The sequence below is a fragment of the Mus pahari genome, chromosome X (genome assembly GCF_900095145.1).
Source record: "Mus pahari chromosome X, PAHARI_EIJ_v1.1, whole genome shotgun sequence".
NCBI classification, from domain to species: Eukaryota; Metazoa; Chordata; class Mammalia; order Rodentia; family Muridae; genus Mus; species Mus pahari.
The window spans coordinates 96417714-96442897 of NC_034613.1; the positions used below are offsets into that span (position 1 = coordinate 96417714).

General features: G+C 35.5%; 1 protein-coding gene across 1 annotated transcript in view; it reads right to left on the reverse strand.

Moving 5' to 3' along the window:
* Rps6ka6 (ribosomal protein S6 kinase A6) overlaps positions 1-25184 on the reverse strand; it is a 141400-nt gene that overhangs the window by 77792 nt on the left and 38424 nt on the right. The window contains exon 2 of the mRNA XM_029534362.1: positions 19032-19163. Within this exon, the coding sequence (XP_029390222.1) occupies positions 19032-19145 (114 nt within the window). The 5' untranslated portion in view covers positions 19146-19163. The remainder of the gene's footprint in view (positions 1-19031; positions 19164-25184) is intronic.

The following is a 25184-nucleotide window of genomic DNA, read 5'->3' on the forward strand; positions in this document are numbered from 1 at the left end:
CTGCGCGGGGGAGGCGGGCGGACCGTAGTAAAGCCCACAGCTCGCGCCGGCTAAACCTGCCCACTCCACGGAGCATGCGCGAGCCTCCCGACACATGCTCAGCAGGCCCTCCCAAGACTACCGAACCGCCTGCCCGGCCAGCGGGAGGATTCCCAAATAGGATGTGGGGACTCAGGGGGGGCTCTGCGGAGAGCTTCAGAAGTCCTGAGTCGGCCCAAGGGCCAGCCTGCTGGGCCCAACGAACACTGGTGTCTGATGTACTGTGCCACGCCCATTTCAGTAACTAGTAACAGATACTACCAGGGCGGGGATTTTAAGACTCAAGTTAGCCATCTAGAAGCTAGAGGCAGCAGATGAGGCATTTAAAAGGAATCAGTAAAACTGTGCCCCCACCACCACCTTCCCACTCTACCAGGTTTGTCTCACTTAAGATGCTCCTGAGGGCTGCCCTCACAGTACTGATGAACTCACAATGGTTCAGTCTCATGCATGTCCCCAAACAAGTGCACCCAACACACACACACACACACACACACACACACACACACCACTAAGAAGACTTTAGCCATAGCAACAAAGGCAGGGTGTCTAATACTATACGCCACCCCTTAAAATATATTTTCTGCAGTGACAATAATGCTTCAGTATTCTTCACTTTGTGCTTTATACTCCTCTGCTGTTCATTGGCTCTAGTGATGTAAAAGATAAATTAAGTTCCATCTTATACACTGAGAGGATGATCAAACCCCTCAGCAAAACATTTTAATTCTTAAAGTTAAAAAAAAAAAGAGGTATTCTACCTTTTGACACTTAGAGGCTTGAAAGAAATTGCTTCAGTGGAAAACTTAGCTCAGTACCTTGGAGAGGTTTCTAACATACTGCATGTAACACACCACTTCCTCTCTCTTCCCTTCTACATCTAGAGCTGTTGTGCTGTTCCACTAAAGAACACTAAACTGTGCCTTCCATTTATGTCACCATCTGGTGTGGAGTGCTAAGGAACCAAAGAGGCCACCGAGGTTGGCAGTGAATTCAAAGAATAACCAATAATGCCCTCTAACTCTACTTAAAATCCAAAGAAAAATAAGCTTTAGAAATATGTCTCTTGCCAGGCAGTGGTGGCACACGCCTTCAACCCCAACACTTGGGAGGCAGAGGCAGGTGGATTTCTGAATTCGAGGACAGCCTGGTCTACAGAGTGAGTTTCAGGACAGCCAGGGCTACATAGAGAAACCCTGTCTCAAAAACAACAACAACAACAACAACAACAACAACAATATATATATATATATATATATATATNATATATATATATATATATATATATATATATATATATATATATATATATATATATATCTGCAGCAGTGATATCTTTGAATGAGAACATGAGGCTTTGAATCTTGAAAGTGTGTGTGTGTGTGTGTGTGTGTGTGTGTGTGTGTGTGTGTGTGATTTAAGTGAATAGATTTATGCTTGGCAAAATTGAGTGTTAATTAATTCCATTCCATTGAGCTGAGTCAAGCTCTGTTTTCTATTGCTTACCCTCTCAGTTCAGAACTCTTCCTCTTTTCCACATCACCTATTTTCTCCTACTGGATTGTCCCCATCAGCAAAAACATGGTTTCTAACTTCTACTTACTATCCTGTGATGCATTATATACCTCCCTATTAATTTAAATATTTTTCTTTATTTGGCCTACAAAATAAAACTAAGTACATTTTCCTCCTGAATCATTGATTGCTCCTTGCCTGCTCTGCTATATTGTTCTTTGTCTTCCTAATCTCCAACCACTGGAAATTCAGTACTCAGCCACTGACTTAAGTTTTTCTGAGTTTTCTAGTCCTTTCCTTATATCCAGATCCATGGTTTAAATCTTATCTGTATGCTAGGGATGTCCAACATTACCTCTAGTCATAGACTTTCTTGAAATCAAGAGTTGTACATCCACAACCTGATCAATATATGTGCATAAATGTCTAATATTTCATTCAAATTCAGATTACTAAAAATAACTTAATCCAACAAATCTGTCCCTTTGCGTTTTCCACAAGAAAATTAGTGGCTTCCACTACTCGACAGGTTTGCTGCTCATACCTCACTTTACTACATTCAATTTCCACCACCAAACAAATAAAGAAGCAAAATTTAACTTCCCTCTGTGTTTCATCTGCCACATTCGCTTTAGCACATAGCCTTTCAAATCTCTCATATATATATATATATATATATATATATATATCTAGTAAAATTGATGCACATGTTATTTGCCTCTTTCCCTTCTCAGACATCCTTGTGTGGTTTAGTATTTTTTTCTTCTCTCTTTTTAATTTTATTTTCTCTTTCCTCAATTCTACTAGCACAAAAGGACCTTGAAGTATTGGCGAAAATGGAATGGCATTGGAGTTGAGCTGCTCAGTCTTCCGCAATTGTGTGGAAGGGAAGCTTTGAATTTCTCTTCAGCCTTCAGAGGTTTTTTTCTTCTGAAATTGTCTACTTGTCCACATGTTTGTTCCTGGGTTTTAAATTACTATAGCATAGCATTAGATTTTTTAAACAACTGAACATATTTTAGTGATTTGGGGATTGTAACACACTATATCCTCTTCTTAATAAATTGTTCATCTAAAAGGTTGACATTACAGTCTCTACCACTATTATAATGTATTTTCTGAGTATTTCCAGAACTAGAGAAAGGGTACACTTAAACCGCCACACTGACTCTTCTACTCTGTGACATATAACTCACATTCGATGACCTGGGTCAGAGGTTAAAGTGTGCGGTTACATAATTTAAGTGAAAAAAAAAAGTTGACTGACCCATCTTGGCCCCACTTCTGGGAGGGGGTGTGAAATATGAAGCGACAGTCTTTGATCACCAGATCACAGACCACCCACAGTTAACTATGGGTCTGATTTCTAAACTTTGACATATACAAGGTAATATTTGGTGAATGATTATAGAAAGGGCTACATCATCTTGCAGTATTGTCTGCCTACTTCTACAAATATTATCATCTAACTAATTAGAAAATATTGCATATATATATATATTATACATATATATGGATCATTAAGAAGCTACTAAAAATTCAATATTCAAATATTGAAATATATATTCATATATATTCAAATATATACAGATTATTAAGATTCTACTAAAAATATTCAAATATTTTAGTTTCAAAATATCCTGGTACAAACAAGAAGTTTATATTTAGAAAAATAGAAATTTTAAGTGTTTAAATGTAAATAAGTTCTCTTTAAAGCATACTTTAGCAGTTTCAGAAAACTTTTACTCTAAATATGCTAATATTGGGCTACTACAGATTAAACTGCAAAAAGGAAAGGAACTCACACTTACTAGTAAAGTGTGAGCTTACTATTGTCTGCATTATAAAATGGATGTTAAACAATAAATAAGTAAAAAGATAATTTAATAAAGTTTATCTTTAGACAGTTATTAAGGTATAGTATGTAGGATGGGAAATGTTTACATTATTAGAGACAGGGTAGAAGAGTAGAATGAGAACCCTTATTTCTTTTCTACTAAGATTTTTAAGAAAATTATTGATGTGATTAATCTAAAAATTCAGTCTTACCTATTCTTACCTCATTGTGGTATCTGTTACAAAACTATTCTTCTATAATATATATATGCAAAATATGAAAACCAAATCTTGTTTTCTCTTTATTTCTAAATCTGTTTAAGACAGAACATAATATACATTTATATTGTTATTTTCAGGGTGAAAATATTAAGGTTTTTTTTCTAAGACTACTGGCAATAGGTTGGTCAAAATTTTAAAATGATTGATCTACTGAACAGGAAATGAATTTCTAGGATGATGTAAATAAAGATGATAGTGAGCCATATTTCAAAAAAAGATACATTTTTATAAGTCAAAGCAATAACATCAGATATAAAGCTAATCTGGATGCAATATCCTTTACAGCATTGTTCACTGGGGTTGGGTGAGGAAACTCCACTGGTTATTCGGTCAGTGTCTCTTTCCAAACTCACAGTTTCAATTTAAGTCCATTCTAAATTCTGCCCTTTATTGAGGAAAATCTTAAATCTTAAGCATTAACAAGTCCTTGATTAAGATTATGGGAGTAACTATGTAACCTTGTACAAACTTCAAGCATACCTCCTAAATCTATAATAACATAATGAAAATTATAAGCTTATACTTCTAACAACTTAACCCATTTCTGATTGTCTTTTAAATATAATTTAAAAAAATATTTACCACCTAAATGAAAATATATGCTTAGAATTCTCACCACTAGCCTGATTGTGCATGCCTTTAATCCTAACACTTGGGAGGCGGAGGAAGCCAGATCTCTGAAGATTTGAGGCCACCCTGACCAACACAGAGAGTTTCAAGCCAGACAGGACTACAAAGTAAGACCCTATTTCAAAAACAAGAAATCTAATTACTGAGACCCAATGTTGAATTACTTACCTAAAGTCTCAGCACTCAACAAACGCAGGACTGTGAGATACAAGCCAAACTGGAGTATACAATCTGTTTCTCCTCCCCTCCCCTCCCCCCCTCCCCTCTCCTCTCAACTCCTCACCTCTCCTATCCCCTCCCCCACCTCTCCTCTCCTCTCCTCTCCCCTCTCTCCTTTCTTCTCCCTTCCCTCCTCTCCCCTCCTCACCTCTCCCTTCTCTCTTTTCCTCTCCTCTCCTCTCCCCTTCTGTCCTCTCCCTCCTTTCCTCTCTTCTCCTCTGTTCTCCTCTCCTCCTCTCCTTTCTTCTCTTTTCTCCTCTCCTCTCCTCTCTCTCTCTTCTCTTCTCCTCTCCTCTCCCCTCCCATCCTATCCTGTCCCCTCCTCCCCCTTCTCTCTTTTCTCCTCTCCTTTCCTCTCCCTCCTCTCTTCTCCTCACCTCTTCTCTCCCCTCATCTCCCCTCTGCTCCTATCTCATCACATCTCCTCTTTTCTCCTCTCCTCTCCCTCTTCTTCCTCCTCTCTTCTCCTCACCTCTCCTCTTCTTTTCTCCTCTCCCTCCTCTCTTCTCTTCTCTTCTCTTCTCTTCTCTTCTCTTCTCTTCTCTTCTCTTCTCTTCTCTTCTCCTCTCCCTTTCCCTCCTTCCCCCTTCTCACCTCTCCTCTCTTCTCTTCTCTCCTTTGCCTTCCCCTCCTCTACTCTCCCTCCTCTACTCTCTTCTATTCTCCCTCCTCTCTACTCCTCGCCTCTCCTCTCTTCTCCCCTTACCTCCCTTCTGTTATCACCTCTCCTTTCTTTTCCTCTCCCTTCCCCTATTCTCTCCTCTCTCTGTATCTCTCACACACGCTGCACACATGCATGTGCACACACACATCTGCATATTTAATTTAAAGGAATTTTAAGCACTACTCACTAAGTTTATAAATAAAACTTAAATTAAACTGAACCATATAATTTAAGACTTATTAAGATGTTACTCTAAGTGATTGGTAAATATGTGTCAGGATCATTTGCAATCTCATCAAAACACAGATTGCTGAGTACATCCCCAGTGTTCCTGGTTCATAAAATCTGGGTTAAGGATTGAGATTTTTGCAATTCTACCAAGAGATATTGTGATTTGATGAAGCAAAGAGATAGACTCTAGGAACTATTGTTCTATGTCAAAGTATAAAAGATACCCTAGAAAATACTTTGGTTCCAAAAGCATAGATAATTCAGCCAAATTTCAGATCTTTAGAACTCACAGTAAAAACTAATAGGGATTTGTAAAATCACTACACATTTAAACCACAAAGAAAATTTCAAACAAAATCTTTTATAAAAACAAACACTACTTATGCATTTTGAGATTTCATTGTAGTATTGTCACTCTACATTACTATGTATGGCTGAACATAATAAAAGTGCTGTTTTTCCTTATGTTAGTTAGCAGTTCAACTGAGAAATTGGACAAAATTGGATATGTCTACAGAATAAAATGAATACAAATGTGAGAGCACACACATGAGCGCTCGCACGCTCATACACACACACACAGACACACACATGTATGTATGTATTCAGACTAGGAACAGGCTGGGTAGGTGATAAATGGTTATTTATGGCCAATATGTCTGAGATAGCAAGTTGAAATTTTGCCCAGTATTAAGAATTCAGGGAGATACAGTTTAGCACCCTGGATAGCTCCTGGAAAGGCTCTCAGATTTGAGTCCAAGACTCTCCTAAGTATCATACTACCACCACTCATTTTATTTTCCATATTAAAATGTTTAATATTAAAGAAGCCTGTGCATTTATGTCATGTCATGTACCTAGGAAATCAAAACTAGAAATTATTTTCATTTTCAAGTATTTTACAGAGATTTTTCAATTTTCCTGATGCTGTAATCTTTTAATAGTTTCTCAGGTGTGTGCTAACTCCAACCATAACATTTATTTTGTTGGTACTTCATAATTGTAATTTTGCTACTGAGAGGTATCTCAGTTACAATGCCATTGGAAATGTGCTTTCTGATAGTCACAACTCACAGATCTAGAATATCAAATGAAGGGTAAATGTATGTTAGCATAACTTGAGCAACACAGAGATATCTTAATCCCAAAGAGTCCTATATGAGTATTTAGAAAAAAACAATACCTTTCAGAACAGGTACTGAATCTAGCAGACTGGCATATACATATTATTCCATCACTAAGAAAGCCAAAAAAGAAGAACAATTGCAAGTTCAAAACAAGCCAGGGCTATAGCAAGACCTTGTCTTAAAAGCATAGATGTTGGATTACAGTTGAGCATAACAATGCACACTTGTAATCTTGGCATTTAGTGAACTGAAACAAGAGGATCCCAAGTTAGAAGTTGGCCTAGGTGTTATGAAAGACTTTGAGATAGATAGATAGATAGATAGATAGAACATGAAAATTAAAATGAGTCTCTTTATAAAATGTATTTGTCTCTTAGTATCTATGGTGGTTTCAGTGCAGGACCTTCCATAATTAAATACTTAAGTTCCTTATTTAAATTGTATGAGCTTTGCACAAAATGTGTATATATGCTCTATGTACTTTCAATCACGTCTAAAATATTTATAATACCTCATGAAATGTAAATGCTACATAAATACATATGCTGTGTTTCTCAGTAAGTACAAATGGGAAAGTCCAGTTTATTTAGTAAAAAAACAATCCTGTCAAGATTTTGTACTGAATTTGTGGACAGAAGCCATGAATGCAGAGGTACATGGACATGGAGAAATTCAAGATTCATTTGGCAATGTGTTTGGGGAGGCTGCACACATCTACTTCACATCCTTTCAGAAAATGTGGATATGCTCTACAATTAAGCTACATCCCTAGTACTTACATGTTTTTTGTTTGTTTGTTTGTTTGTTTATTTTTGGTTTTTTTCGAGACAGGGTTTCTCTGTATAGTCCTGGCTGGCCTGGAACTCACTTTGTAGACCAGGCTGGCCTCGAACTCAGAAATTCGCCTGCCTCTGCCTCCCAAGTGCTGGGATAAAGGCCACCACCGCACGGCTTATGGTTTTTTTAAATTGACTTAAATTCCAATTTTGAGATGTTTTCAAAGTCAATTTTTATGTCAAATTGTCTTAAAATATTCCTCAAAAATGCACTCTATTTTAAAAACATGCAAAGGTAACAACTTCAGTCCAACTTCTCAGATATATACACTTTTGACTAGTCTATTGTGTTTGAATGAAAATTAAATAAAGAAAGATGAAACCCTACTATTCAATAAAACTCCCCAAGTAGAATTTTTGGCTCATAAATTTTAATCCAGAAAATAATTTTCAGTTTATATAAATTTTCTAGAACCTTGTATGTTAGCACACAACTTTAATCTTAGCACATAGAGGCAGAGGCAGGCATCTGAGTTCAGGGCTAGCCTGGTCTACAAAGCAAGATCCAAGACAGCCAGGGCATAAATCAGGCATACAGTCCAATATAATAGAATGGGAAATTTAGAAATAAACCCATGCAGCTACAGCTAACTGATGTTTCGACAGATCCCCCCAAAAAAAAACATTCACTAGGGGTGGGGACGCTTTTCAAAAAGTGGTTCTGGAAACTTTATATATACATCTCTCTCCTTGCACAAAAAACTCAAATTGGATCAAAAGGTCCTAAATATAAAACCAGAGACTTTGAAACTACTTAACACAAAAAGATAATATTTCAAACTAGAAACATAGGGACTTTCTGAATGGGACAGCAGATTTTTAGGAAATACTAACAAGAATTGGCAAATAGAATTACATAGAATTAAAAGCTTGGTCTTATAGAACATTATTAGGAGAAAGACAAGACAGAACCCAGAAGAAAAAAATAAATTAAAATTATATGCAACCTTTATGTTTAAACAACTTGGCAATCCCTCTACCAAAGATTACACTAATGAGGGGGAAGCAAATGAGGAAATATTAAACATTATTAGCAAACAGGGAAATCTGCATCAAAATCACAGTCAGATAGCACTACATACTTACTAGAGTAACTAAAAACCAAACCACAAACTCAAGTAATAAAAAGTTATGAATATTATGAGCCTAAACAGAGCACCATTACCTTGTTCCTTAAAGTGCAAATTGTACAGCCAATTTAGAAATGTGTCTGCCTCTTTCCTAAAGTGTTAAATGTACACATGTATGACTCAGCATCCCACTTCTACACATTTACTAAAAGCAATTAAAATGTATGTTGCCACAGTAAGCACTTGTTTTACTTTGTTTTCTGGTACCAGAGATTGAACTCTGTGTCCCAGGCATGCTACATCAGTACTTTATCATTTAGGTGCATCTGTACCCCATCAATTTTTTTAAATTGCCCAGGATGGCTCAGAATATGCTGTGTGGTCCAGACTAGCCTTGAATTTAGGATCTTCCTGCCTTAGCCTCCAGAGTAACTTGGGTTACATATTTAAACTATGACTTTTGGCTGTATGTGGAAGTTTATTTAGCAGTTTTACCAATAATTCTCCAAACTGGAAATCCCCAAACAGCCCAAGTTGAAAATAAACAATGTGTGGAACAAATTTAATAATCAAAAGGGTGGATCTAAATGGTAACAAAAATGGCAAATTAAAAATTATTCTTTTCAGGTAACAAAAATCACATGAAAAGCTTCTCTCTATAATTTATGTACAAGATTTGCCTCTTTCCTAAAGTGTTAAATGTATACATGTATGACTCAGCATCCCATTTCTACACATTTACTAAGAGCAACTAAAATGTATGTTACCACAGTAAGCACTTGTTTTACTTTGTTTTCTGGTACCAGAGATTGAACTCGGTGTCCCAGTGTTGGTGTCTTGGAACATAGCAGATTCAGAAAAGGAGACATTCTAAGTGGTGGCTAGTGGCCAAAAGAAATGGATCTTACTCAAAGGCCTAAAGTTTGGTGGAATGATGAAAATACTCTCTAGTTCTATTTACATTATTCTATGTGTTTTAGCATATGAAAAGTATTTCTCTGAGTTTGAGGCCAGCCTGGTCTACAGAGTGAGTTCCAGAACAGTCAGGACTACACAGAGAAACCCTGTCTCGAAAAACCAAAAAAAAAAAAAAAAAAAGTATTTCTCAATAAGCCTGTCTTATAAGAATGTGCATTACATAAACAAAAGGAACACCCAGATACACAAAGTATGACTAATAATTTCATTTAAAAAAAAACGATGTAGTGGCACAAACCTGCTGTTCTAGTAATTGGGAGGCTGAGGCAGGATTGTGAATTCAAGGTTAGCCTAGACCACATTGTAGACTCTGTCTCTGAAATCTAGACTACATAGTAGGCTTTGTCTAAAAAAGAATAATGAAAGGTAATATTAAGAGTATTAATGATAGAGTAGCGAGAAAACAGGGAGACTTGATAAAAGATATTCAGAGCTACAAGCAGATTTTAATGGGTAGAGATGTTTACAACCTTAGCTATGGGTGGAGATGTTTATGTGATGATTGTATAAGCACACTTATACTCCTCTTTAGCAATAGCCTGTTCTGTCACCTGATTTTTCCCCTCCCACTAACATATTGAGTCACTGTCCTTCCAGAGTTTCTGTGAGGCACAAGCAACATGCTCCCTGCAATTGTGCAGAGCACCTGAAAATTGAAGGCTATTTCCTAGAGATATCCACTCCACCTGAAAGATTTTAATAGGTACAACTTAAAAATTAATGAAATTTACATATTTTAATTTATATATTTTATTAGAATGTGGCTATATATTCCTTCAATTGCTTTATAAAATGGTAGAAAAATTGCTTGTATTACTTAAACATATTTCATTGGCTTTCCTTTAATATATTATACAAGAGAAAAGGGAATGGTTCTGTGAGTTCTCTTAGACTTTGTTTTGAAATGGAAGAAAAGTGGTTAAGATGTATATATAGGAAAGCAATTCCTTTGAAATGCAATATCACTATATGATATTTGTGTAAATACAACTAGCACTAATTCTGAAAATATGTTCTCTAAGATTACTAAATAATTCTTTTGCACTGATTTTTATAATTTCTTGTGACAATTTGGGCCTGTTATGGACTTTTTGATGGTCACATAATTACACTGTAGCATAAAAACTAATTTGAGATGGAAGTAATTCCCCAAAAGAAGTAATACTTTAAACATTTTCAAATAGAAATGATAGCCATAAGACTAGTCTGTTCAGTAACTAGCACACCTCCCAAGCAGGTGGCTGCATGCCATTGCTAATTATCCAATTGCTTAATCTTAATTACACCTGTTTTTTTGGAAAGCAAATGTGTAGTAGAAGAGGTAGTCATTTATTAACACATTCACACACATGCATATACATATATAATTTACTTATACTGCATATGCCCTAAAACAATTTAAGAAGCCACATTGTTTATCTTCACTGGAGCAAAGAAATGGGAATTAAATAAATGACTCAATTTAATAGAAGTTAAATTATCCACAGATATCATCCATCCTCTCTACATGGAATATATCAAATTGTAATAACCAGCTGAATGCCTCCATAGTACCCCAATTCCCTCAACTTCTCTTCCTTATTTCCCAAGCCCCTGTCGCTTCTGCCTCTCACTCCATCTTCATTTCTTATTGTACTCTTTCTTTTTTTTATTTTTAAGTGAACCTTTATTATTTTCATTGATTGTGATATTATACTCTACATTTTTTCTTTTTTATTATTATTTTCTTTATTTACATTTCAAATGCTATCCTGAAAGTTCCCTATACTCCCTCCCCCCGGCCCCTGCTCCCCTACCCACCCACTCCCACTACTTGGCCCAGGCCTTCCCTTGTGCTGGGTCATATAAAGTTTGCAAGACCAAGGGGCCTCTCTTCCCAGTGATGGTCAATTAGGCCATCTTCTGCTACATATGCAGCTAGAGACACAAGCTCAGGGAGTACTGGTTAGTTCATATTGTTGCACCTACAGGGTTGCAGCCCCCTTCAGCTCCTTGGGTACTTTCTCTAGCTCCTCCATTGGGGACCCTGTGTTCCATCCAATAGCTGACTGTGAGCATCCACTTCAGTGTTTGCCAGGCACTGGCATAGCCTCACAATAGGCTGCAATATCAGGGTCCCTTCAGCAGAATCTTGCTGGCATGTGCATTAGTATCTATTCTTGACATACTTACTACTTGTTGGCACTCAAGAGCTCCCAATTTCTATTCCCTGCATTCTCTCCTTACTGCCTTCCTGTATCCTTACCAGGCCCTGTCTTTGTCTCCTTCAGTTGCCCTTTATTACCTTGTTCAAGTTCCTGGTTCTCAGTCCCTCCTTTGATTTAAGATCCACTTACCAATAATTATCACCTGGCACTACACCCTGTATACATTTCAACCTCATTTTCAGGTTGTCTTTTTTAATTTCTGCAGTTAAACTTATTCCAAATTAGACATTCTAGTTTACTGGACTTATGAAACTCAAGCACCTCAACTCTCATGGCCTTTGGCTCATCAGGCCTTTGACTGAGTTCCTATTCTGATTTTTGAAAAGTAGTAAATGTATTCTTTGCTATCCTCCTTACAATATATTATTATTAAATGGGGGTGCTAGAACAATATATGATAAATTCTGTTCACAAAATTGACAGGAAGCATATATCTTTGTTGACCAAGATTAGTTCAAGGGATGGGATTGGGATTTTAAATCTAAGATCTTGATGACAAACCAATTTTTCATCCAATATCTTATTACATATCATAACTTTCCTATTCTCATGTTCTATAATAAGATGTTATATCATGTGGATATGATAGTACCATGAAATCTAAATATTCTCCTATACTTATTAATTAATGAGCAGTAGCTAAACTACAGAAAGAAGAAAAATGATTAATATTTATAAAAGTAGATAAACTTTGAAGATACATTGATGCAAGCCCCTGAAAGCATGCAGGCCAGCATATTATCTCTAGTAAATCACTTAGTGTGGCCAACACTAACCTCCTGCAGCCAAAAAAAAGTTAATACAACACATTTATCCTGTAAAAATATTAAACCTGTCAGCAAATAAGTAGGGACTGGCAGAGTATTACGTCATGTAAGCTCACCCCTGACTGCCATCTGTTATAAACAATCGGCAGGCTCATCCATTTACTCACCCACAGTTTTTCTTCATAGAATACTGATTCTTTCCCACTCTTTCCCATTCTTTCCCAGCCAGATTCAAGCCCTTGCTTCTTTATAAACCATACACGAATGACTAGATAGGTGAGTGTTTGCATTCATGTCAACATCTCAAATAATGATACTTATCAGTCCTAATTGTCTTCCTCTAATATGGCTATTTACTCAGACTTGAATTACTGTCATACATTTATTTAGTGTGTAGTATAGAAAGGGAACAGTGCACTATTGATCTCAATTTGATTAGACCCAACACTCCAACATTTACTAGAGGCATGGGACTCTGTTTAGATTACATGATTTCCATCTAGCATAGAAGCTAATATGCCTCCAATTTTAAAAGCAGATTACTTTTGCTTTTCTGCCTGAACTTCTAAAAGTAATCTGCATTTTTATTTCCATGTATATTAGGTAAAATAGAATTAGGTCTATTATATATGGTGCAATTTCTTTACTTGAATAAGCATCTGCTTTAGAAATATTCGGTCATCATGATAAATAATGCTGTCTTGTTTTCTGAGATAAAAATCAAAGTGCCAGAAAATATTTAATCAATCTGACTTTATACCCATTATAGAAATGAGCTGGGTATCATCACCAATACAGGCTCTGGCAAGTTTTCTTTTTCAATATTTGTAAGAAGAATTATTTCTGGATAAACTATTTATGATTGTTTCTTGCTTTAGTCTACCCAAGAACTAAACAAAATAAGCAAGTCTGGTTTACATAAAGAGTATAAAACTCATCGTATATTTCTGGTATTTTCCTCCATTGAACCTGAGTTATCAATATAGTGTTCAAAAACAATGTTGCAAAGAAGTTTGCATAGTCCAATATGACAACTGACAACTGACAACTCCCAGTGTTGTAACTCTCTCTCCTTCTCTTCCAGTATCTTCAGAGTGATTATTTTCTCCTTATGTGGTATTTTTGTGGAGGGGAGGTGAGGAGAGGATTGTTTCCAAAGGCTAACAGATACCTTCCTGCCAGCGATATTTGACTACAAAATGAAGTCAGCATTATTTGTCTATTTGGGGAAATTATTCATTACAACATTTGATCTGGAAACATCTGATCTTCCCATAGAAAAAACATCAACAAAAGAAGTTCGTCAACTCTTACCCCTATATCCACTTACTTTCCCTCCTTGCCCATTTCTCTTTGCTAACCAAGCCTAAGATCAAATGCACAGGAAAAATCCTAGCACTTATTGTGTTACAAGCGCCTGTGTTATTAAAAAATATATTAGCGAGCAGGGCGTGGTGGCACATGCCTTTAATCCCAGCACTCGGGAGGCAGAGGCAGGCAGATATCTGAGTTCGAGACCAGCCTGGTCTACAAAGTGAGTTCCAGGACAGCCAGGGCTATACAGAGAAACCCTGTCTCGAAAAACCAAAAAAAAAAAATTAGCATTCAGTGCAGGATACTTAGAACCCAGCATTCTCAGAGCCTAGAGTATGGGAGAGAGAAATTGAGTGAAAAAAAGAGGCTGGATGAGGCATATGAGGAAGAGAGAAGAGGAAGGAATGGAGGGACCATGGAAGAGCCTTGCAAAGGATATCATCTGAAAAATTCGAGAAAATATTCTGCCATTTAATTTTTTTAATTTTTTGTTTAAGTGGATCATTATTGCAGTTGACATTCACAGTCACTTTGAACATCTAACTTTCTAATAGGACATTCAACAGTAAGTGTTCAAATATGAAAACTAAAATTCTAAGTAGAAAGTCAAAAGTCTGTTTTCTAGTTATATTAAGAGATAAAAACTGTCTTGGCAAAAATCACAAATCACTATATTTGATAATATTTGCATATTATCATTTAACAATATATGAATTTATTCTTCTATCTATTCTAACAGAATTTCATGAGCATCTGCAACCACTGTCCTGCACACCCCCCATCATGATCCAAGCTCCTTCAGCCTCTTTGCACTCCATCTTGTTACATATTCCATTTTGCCAGGCACTGGTACCACAGGACAGAACCCAAAGCAGTAGGACAAAATGTTAGCTGAATAAGGATGGTACCAATGAATGTGCCAACGTGGACAGAGAAATCATACACAAGGTACTACTATATGCAACTGAGAAAAACTTGTTCTTCAAAGCACATATAATTATTTCAATAGTTAAATTATTAAAATTAACAAATATTAAAGCAGGACATGATAGTGAATTCCTTTAATCCCAGGAATTGGGAAGCAGAGGAAGACAGATCTCTAGGAATTTAAAGCTAGTCTGATCTTCATTGAGAGTTCCATTACAGACAGAACTACATAGTAAGACCCGGTCTCTAAAAACTCAACAGTATTTGTTACTCAATTGTAATATTCTATTTATTCCAGTCAGGTAATTTTCCAAGCAAGATGAATGAATGAAAACTTTGGAGATGAACTGACTTTAGAAAGAGTTCAGGAAAACGAGGATTACAGAGTTCATGAGGAAAAATAACTGTGAATGTTTGTGGTCAAAGTATTCAGTGGTAACTTCAGGAGCTGGGTGAACTATCCAAGCATAAAAAAAAAAAATGAGTTCTGAGTATGTAGCTAGGAAACATGCATGGCAGCCTAGGTGCAATCCTCAGCATCTCCTCAGTAAATAATCAGAGCTTCTTAGAAAGCTGAGACTGAAAGATCATTTAAATCAATGCGTTTGATGCCAGCCGGTGTACAGTCAGAACTCATCTCAAAGTATAAAATAAAACAAAACATGCAGCATAGTAATACATTTCAAACTGTTCCCCAAAGACTAAAATATGTTTACATCTTACAATATTTACTTTATCTTAGTCTCTAGCTCAGTAAATCTTTTATTCACCCTACTTTCTGACCCAGTCTGTCTTTAATGATGACTCTCTAAGCATCTCTCAAACATAAGCATCTCTCTTTTGTGTGTGTGTGTGTGTGTGTGTGTGTGTGTGTGTGTGTGTGTGTGAGAGAGAGAGAGAGAGAGAGAGAGAGAGAGAGAGAGAGAGAGAGAGAGAGAGAGAGATTTTCTCCATATGTGTTAATATCACTCTTGGGTTCTAAAGATGCTTTCTGGATGTCTGCTAAACATCAAAGAAACTTATTCAACTTAATTTAGTGTGTCATAAACCTAATCAATCAATTTTCTCATCAGTAAGGTGATGTACTGAGATACTTGTGTGCAAATTATTTACACCATATGCTATATGACTGTATATCTTTGGTCACTTTTGTTATCTTGCCTTTCACTTTTTCAATTTCTAAACTGATTTAATTATATGTATTCTGTAGAGTAATTTGGAGGACTATAAAAGATAATGCCTACTCTACAGGGAAGGAGGCTGATGATGAAGGGTATTTTATAATGTGTAATATTCCAATGGATATCCACTTTGTCATTGGCTTGTCTGATCACATGTGTACAAAATTCAAATAGTCATAAGGCCTGTTTCTTATGGTCAAAATACATCCTCAATTCTAAAATGAAAATTCAGTGAATCTGTGCCTTGTGCCATAGTCATATTATCAGGGTAGATTTGCTTTCCTGGATGCCTATCTTCCTAAGTAATGATAAAAAGTTAATAATGTTACACCTTCTAATTTTTTAAAACACTTTTATCAATAAAAGACTTTTGTTACTTTGTTTCTGTTCATAATTCAAACTAATTGATGTTACAATAAAATTAGTGTTTGGTTCCTATAATCTCCTCCCCTCTTCCCTGGAACTCGAGGAGCTCCACCTAAAAATGTCTGGTTTTTGGTCTCTGTATCTGTGCCTATCAGTTTCTAGATGAAGCATCTTTGATGATGATTATGGACACCACAAGAACACAGCTCACAAAGTCAACTAAGTGTGGTTCATAGCTTCTCAGAGAGACTGAACTGACAGTCAGGGAGCCTGTATAGGTCCGACCTAGGTCCTCAGCATATATTTTATTGTTGAGTAGCTTGGTGTTCTGGTGGGATTCCTAACAGTAGGAATAGGTGTGTCTCTGAGTCCTTGAACTTTGTTTGGGAACCTTTCCTTCTACTGGGTTTCCTTGTTCAGCCTTGACATGAGGATATGTGTCTAGTATTAGTGTAATTTGTAATGCTATACTTGGTTAATATCCCTGGGAGGCCTGTTCTTTTCTGAAGAGAAATAGCAATACAGTGGATCTGGTGGGAAGGAGAGGTAGGTGTGAGGGATTGGGAGAAAAAATTGGGGGTGTAATAAATATGAGAATAAATAAATAGAAATGCATATTGCAATGTGGAAGGGATCATGTCATTATCCACCCATCCCTGTTTGTAGCTTCCCATATTGCTTGTCTTGCTTCCATTTCGAATGCTAATTTTGGAGTCTCATTTTTGTTATTGAACACCTTTAAAACATATTAAACAATAAATACAAGAGACATGTTGAATCTGTCATGTTTTCCTCTTTTTTAATAAACTTGTCCTCATAACAAAATTTTAAAATTCACACCTATTTTTAAGAATATTTTTCCTTATGAAAATTCAGCAAATCACCTATTTAATTATATATCACTAGTTCGGTTAATGTTCAGACCACATAAATCAAAGTAGAAGTTGAAGATTTAAGCAGTTTTCTGAACAAATGCTACATTTGTAAATATTTAATACAACATTTTTTTCCAGTTTTCAAGCAAAACTCACAGTTTGCTTAAAATATCCAGGTACTATAATTGAGGTCAAAGAGGTCATCTTTTTGTTTGAATCATGGAGATAATTGCTTCAATTCTCCACTTCACTTTGTGTGAAGTAAGTAATTGAGCGAAATTTCAACTGAACATTTTACTGAAAAAAAAAAAGTCAAAAATGAGTGTCGATTATCTTTAAGCCCAAACAAGTAGCTAATTGCCTGAAATTACTAGTTGCTTGGTCATGCAGCCTTGGTACATTTAGACATATCTATGATGAAATTGGAGAAAGAAAAATAAACATCACTTCAGCATGCCTACCACAGCTTTCAATCACATGTACTCAATGAGTTAATAGCACACTAAAAATGGCCACTTTTCTCCAATTTCTGGTTTTACCTCTTAAAAATAAATGCTTAAAAAACGTATGCTTATATAGAATAAAAAATGAGAACAGTTTAGCAGCCTAATTTATTTCAACCAATTGTCCCAAACATTTGGTTTGCATGCAGAGAAAAATTATCCAAAAAAAACCTATTGTAACCTGATAAAACAAAAATGTGATGATTAACTAGAAATATTTTCATATATATCATCTTCATTTGGTAGAACACAGCCTTGGAAGTTAAGCTAAATAAATGAAAAATGTGTAGTCACATTGGAAACCAGGGGCACGGAGGGAGGGTTGTGTTAAATATTTACAAATGTAAACGAGGTCTGGGAAATCTTAAAGTCTATGAAGTTGTTTAAAAATCCCTGAGGGCAAACGCTATCAAAATTATAATGAGAAACAAAATGGATGTTTAGGAATCCAATTTTCCCCTTTGAACTGGTGAATGAACCTTATTTCACAGACTTATATTACTTAAACAGCTTTCTAAAAATCTACTAATAGACTGTCCACTTTGCTATATGATCAGTCTGTACTAAAATCATTTCATAATGGTAGCTTTTTGTCTTATTCTAACAAAGCTCAAAGGGGAAATTTTCATCTATATTTCAAGTAATGCTAACTTGTCAGTATTTTAAAGTGAGAACTATGCTATGCTACAACAACCTTGACTTACTGTGTAGCATCAGTCATCTCATTAAGGCTGATTTGAGTGGAAATGTTTAGGAGTTGTCTGACCCATTCCTTCTACCCTTATATAATGCCTCTCCAACTATTTAAGGACTTATAATTCAGTTAAATCTTCAGATCTTTTTGTTGTCTTTTATAAAAACAACTTTCTAAGAATTTGGAAGGCATCACTTTGGTTTGCTTTCCATGGACCTTCCCCAAATACTCCATATTTTACATAGATAGGTTGTAAATGCTGAAACTGTGTACATTACTTCCTTTAAAAGGCATGATAAAACCTTAAATACAGAATATGTCATGGTTATATCTCAGCTCCCTGTGTTATGAATAATATATCTATATGTTGGACCATGTTCATTGTTTGTGACCATAGAGTATTCTATTATTGGTATATTTGACCTAGAGTACTCATGGGCCCTACACAATTATTTGCTATATTTATACACACCCAGTTCAGGACCATCTTGTACTCATTTCTATAATCTGGCATTCCTCTGGATTTGAGTTTGCCTTTAATAGACTTTGTTCATATTTATTTTTACCCACATCAGTTTGTCAAAGTTGTTTGGAATCCCAACCTTAACTCATTTTCCCAACCCCAACTCTGAAAAGACAGAATTGACTGAACGTATATAAATTCTTTGGTAGCAAATATCATACTGCTCTTTGCACACAGCCATCCCACATTCTACACTACTTAGTCATAGTCTATTAAAGTTCAATACCATATTTCTAGATATTCTTACCCGACTCTTGGATCGCCGACGACATCCAAAAAATGGAAGGCAACAGAACAGGTTCAAGTTAGAGTTGGACCTGTGGCCAGATGGCGTGTGGCGTGTCCTTCTAAAATTCAGCATGATTCAAAGTGGGTTTGTCTGGAAAAAATATGACTTGGGGTGAAACAGTGAAAGGTTCATGAAACATAGCAAGCAATTTAATACATGATGGAGGAGAAGGCACACTGTGGTAGAAGTTCTCAAATTTTGAAATCTCACCTTAATCCCTGCTCTCCAGGGAATCTGTAGTATACTTTCTAAAAGAATACAGCAACCCATAAGTTACCTCTTTTCTTGAGAAGAGGGACAGAATGGTGAATGAGAGTCCAACCCCTACAAAACCTAGCCTCACATGTCCCTCAGACTCAGAAAAAGAAAATAGACCACATTATTCTCTCTTCCTCTATTTTCTCTTGGGACATTCATTTACCTTTTTTTTTTTTAATTTAAATTCCTGGCATTCCCATCTCAGAACTGTCTCTATCCTTGGGCAGTTCCTGTCATAAATATACCCTTCCACATCAGCTCAGACCTTCTTGGCTACCAGCCAGTAGGCTAGTTTCCTTCTACCAATAACTAGATTCCCCCTAATTATACAACATTTAGATGCTACAAATATCAATATGAGTAATCGGTTTGAATGATGGACCCAAATGACAATATGTAGCTTTTTGTGTATATTGTCATAACAAGCCAGTCTTATTTTATCAGCATACAAAAGTATTAAGGACATGGGTAGATTGATATTAAATATCAATATTAAATATTATCTAAGTTAAAACATACTTGGAACCTGGCATCATGATGCATCCCTGTAATTCTAGTACTCAGAAAGTTGAGGCAGAAGGATCGCAAATTTGAGACCAACCGGGGTACATAGTAAAATGTCTCAAAAAAACATAACAGCTAGGGATGTAGATTAAAAGTTGAACATTTGCCTAGGATGCACAAGGTCCTGTATTTTATCCTTAGCATTCAAAAAAGAAAGAGAAAAAACAGAAAGCAAAAGGCATTTGATATTTTAGTTTCTCAGTAGGGATGTAGGTAAATTAAATTGCAATTTAAAACACTAGGACAGTACATATGAGACAGAAGACAAGTTGGGTATGGTACTGAAATTTTTACTTCCTCTTTCCTTGTGTTTTTTTTCTTGCTTTTTAAAGTTTGAGAGAGTCTCAGCATGTAGTTTAGGCTGACCTCAAACTTTCAGCAGCCATTCTGTCAGCTTCTTAAGTGCTGACATTAAAAACATGAACAACCACACCTAGTTTAAATAACACCAAATTTATAGTTTATTTATAATTTATACTTTACTGATTCTATTTTAAAAAGTATTAAAGACAGATGAGATTGAATCAGAGATTGCTACAATCAATCATATACTAAACTTCATTCGAATATTTTAAATGAATGGCTTTATATATTTTTACTATTGCTAAATGATAATGGGTTCATCTAAATGACCCCAAATAGCAAAGCTGATATTTTTTTAACCCTTTTAAAGAACTGTTGCTGTTGAGGGGGATTGTGAAACAAACTTCTTTAAGGACAGACTTTCATTGAAAGGACTGTACAGATAACAGAACATTTTCCTCCATCAAACTAATGTTTCTCTATCTCCTTCCTTCACAACTAGCTCCAAAAATGTAATGTAATAGAAAAGAATAGAGGCCTCCCCATTAAAGATAAATATTGTTACTACTATAAGAAGGTGTCTTTCCCCCTCATTCTTTAAAATCATTCTTTGAGCACATATCTTTATATTAGCTGATAAATCAATTATCAAAGCCACTAAATTTGTTGTTGGTAGTGACTGAAATAAATTAATAGTTAGCTCTAAGATTTGTGGCATATAGGAATAAAAACAATGGAAAAGGTATACAGTTTTATAAATCACAGTAGTTAGAGTAAAAAAATAAGAATACAAAAAGAAAACAAGTGTTAGACATTTATATACTTATTATCTCATCAAATTATCAAAATTTTACAAAGCAGGCACCATCAGTTCTACTTCTCAAATTAAAAAACCTAAATACAAAGAAATTAAGTGTTAATAGATAATTTAGTAGCATAGTTCAAACTACAATCACAATTTATTCACATCCAGTGGCTTTCTCTCTCTCACTTCTACTGTAAAATAGGATGAAGACAGGTGAATAAAAACAGAAACCATTTCTCTATATAGTAACTACACATTCCTTTCTCCTCAATTTTTCTACCTTTGTCCAAGAAGAAAACAAAATAATTTTCTCTTTCATTACAAAATATACATTCTTGACCCATACCTATATAACTTATATTCATAAATTTGAATATGAATTTCATATTTTTTCATTCAGAAATGAGGGACAGACCCCCACCCTCCAAAAAAGGATTTCCAAGGATGAAGTGATTTTGATTATTGTCTTTCAGATAAGACTATATAACCTACCCAGTTGGTTCTATGGAACATTGAAAATTTACTAATGTTTACAAAATTCATACTTGCACTAAAATGCCCTTTGAAACCCAGTCAAGGGAAATGAGGAATAAAGACTGTCCTTGTCTCAACTTTTTGATCAACCTAGATGACATTATATATTATTTAAATTGCTCCTTTTTCCAATTTCCTTGTTTGTTTGTTTGTTTTTATTCATTGCCTTCAGATAGCATGAGTATGAAATGCAAGCCATCTATTGATGTAAATATCTCCTTCTCTGGCTGTACAATGCTGAGATACTCAATGATGGTGGAGAAAATAGCAAATTAGTTCGATGCAAATTCTTGGTCTTTAATCTCAACTTGTGTTCGAGGTTACCTAGTAACATTTCTTTTTTTCCTTTCCTTATAAAAGCTATTTTGAGCCTCCTCTGCTCTCTTATTATCACAACCCATCTGTTTCTTCATTTAACTTATTCACCTCATACTGCGTGATTCTCATAGAGAGCCCCTCAAACTTTCTGGAATGTCACCTATACCACTCTCCTCCTCCTTTCCTTTTTGTCTGCAGGAAGCAATGGAAGAAATGACCAAGAGCTGGTCTAAGGAGTTGTTAACACACATACTCTCTTAATCTTGACATCTCAGCTGCCACATTAGAATTGCCACTTGAGATGTTTCCAGCTCACCCCAAGTGCTCTCTCTTGATCACTTGATCACTCTGTTTATCTTGTCTTGTAGCTTTATCCTTACACTCTCCACTACTTCTTTTCACATTAATGGAAAATTCTGTTTTTATGTTAAACACAAAAACAGAAAACATGATTTTACTTTGATATACAATTCTACAAACAGCCAACTTTATTTAAAGAGGTTTATTTAATTCTCATTTATTTCAGTGTCCATCACTCTCATTCACTCTTAAATTTACAATACCTTTCTTTCCACCTCACTGCTCCTTGAAATTATTATACTCAGTGATGGCTATATGGTTAATATATTCAATGGTCACACTAATATCTGTTACTTTCTAAAATATCCCTTCTCATTCTTTTTGTTCTTATGATATTATAATATTGACATTACATGTTTTCCTCCTATCTATATTCCATGGTTTATCTCTCTTTGTTTGTTTGATTTTGTTGGTGATGGGAGGGGAGTGATTTCATTAAAAAGTTCTTTAGATGTTGATAGTTGATAGCATTTTCCCCTCAGCCTTCCAAAAGCTCTTATTTTACATTCAGTTCTCTGTGTAATCTTATTCATATATGCTAATACATCACAAATTTCATCTCCAACCCAGATCACCTTTCTAAACAAATAAGCCTCTCATTTTAACACCCCCCAAGCTATTTCATTCAATATGTTCCATGGGATTCAGTTAACAAATTTACATTTCCAAACTTAAATTGCTAGAATCTCTTTTTTTAAATTAAAGTAAATGATATCACTATGTACCTTAATGTTCTAACCCAGAATAGTATTCCCTATGTTTCAAATGCACTTTTGTTTTCATGTTTACCTAGGATATTTCCTGTTCATCTCAGCCAGGTTATTATTATAAGCTTTATACTAAGAATTCTTCCAGGGCTCTACCTTTCTGAGCTCTTATAACAACCTATTCATAGCTCTGTTCATTCAGTGCTGTATACTTTCCAAAAGGCTGTAAGTTCAAATGACCCTCACCTTACCATGGGTAATGAGTAGACAAAGCCCCTGTGAATTGGAAATATATTTAGTACACTTTCCCTATTAAGCACCATAATTTATCATAGTTCACATGGCATTGCAAGAGAGTATCAGATCACATAGTGGTAGTCAAAGAAAAGATCAAAGTTCAAATTTTGAAGTATAGTTTTGGTCTATGAATGATATTGCTTTTGTGTCATACTACAGCTGGAAAATCATTAGACTAAATTGTTGTAAGCCATGGGCCATCTGTAATATGAAGGATGGGTTTTGTCTTCCCACTTACTTCAGTATTATTATTGACACTTAAAAGTGGTTATCGAATACTTTAAAAGACAATCAGAATTTTAAAAAATGAGGCAAAGGCAAAAGCTAGATGAAATCATCAAAGCAGTCTTAGTAGAAAAGAAAAATAGAGAACTGTTCAATCTATAGACACTGGAGGTTTTTCTTCCCATATCAGTAGTAACCGTTTTAATCACCTTTTACATCATTTTCAAACATAAGCTATTGACTACAAGATTCCTAGAAGACATAGATAAATTTTTAAAAAGAAAATAACATCCAAAAATGTTATCATTATTCTTTTTGTTATCAAATATTTTTTTATAATAAAAACTTAGGACAAGTAGAGCCAAGACTCCACATATTAAAGGTTATCTTTTCTCAAAAATTTTAAAAGACTCTATCTTTCTTATATATTTCATTCCCACAAATTTCTTACTATTATGTTTTCAAAATAATGCCTTAAATGGTTATTTTGGAGAATAAGTTAGAGAAATTAGTAAATTATTTTAAAAGGAAATGTCCCTGTGGTGTGTGTGTGTGTGTGTGTGTGTGTGTGTGTGTGTGTGTGTGTGTGTAAAAGAAATTTAAAATAAGATGTTTGGGGTAGACCAAGGTTTATCCTGTTTTGAAATTAGGTTGTGGAAAATTTTCTCCTCTCCCAAAACATTCATGATCATACAAGATTATGTATACATGACCCATATCTCCTTTTCCTCTACATAAACTTCATTCATTTTCTTGCAAAAAGCAATTATGTTACCCTTATCATTCTCTTTTTCAGACAGAATAGGATTAATTATGTTATGGCCTAGTCTCCATTTTGTTTATTATTTCGGTCTGGTTCTTGCAGAATCCTTCCTGTTTTTCCATGCCTTAAACCAAACAGAATGATATTTGGTATTTCCACAAAACAGAGAAGCCAAATAGTTATTTGATAATAATAAAAAGACATGCGGTGGATAAGCTCAGAACTTGCATCTTAACAAGGAAGTATGAATGCTTTCATGTTTTTTTGTATTCTCTATTAAGGACCACACAGAGGCAATTTCTCTTTTCCTCTTGTTAAGCCATGCCTGAAAATGAGAGTTTTCGGGGGTTAAAAAGCATTAACGAAGTACTCCTAGTATACAATTTGCAGCCCTTTATCACTGACTTTTCTTATTCACAGTCATAGTCCATACAAAGGCATTGAAGATTAATACTAAAGTATTTCTGTGAGCTGATTGACTTCTTCCTGACTCACTCTACAGGGTTGAGGTTGGTATTTTTCTTCCCCTTCCACCTACACCTACACCATAAAGACTAAAGGGTTTCTCATCGTTTCACCTCTAACACTTGACTGTTCACAGAATCACTTCACCCCCCCCACCCCAAACTGACGAAATTGTTTCCAATTAATTGGCATTCTGTTCCGTTCTTTCTTAAAAAACCTTTCTCTTCAGCTTTATAGTCAGCGCCCTCAGGGGAACACAATACCCTGGCTTTCTGTGAACCAGACACATTTATCTTTTTTTTTTTCTTGTCTATGACACAGAAAAGAAAGGAATCAGAAAGGCAGAAGATATGGCCAGAGGTTATTAAAGGCCATGTTGTAGTATCATGACCATCCTCTGGTCCACAAGTGCCTGAAGAAAACAGATACTATAGACATGAGAACACTGCACTTGATTAGTGGTGTCAGATAACCAAGAAAGGAGGAATGTAGAAGTTTATCCTTGTCCCTGT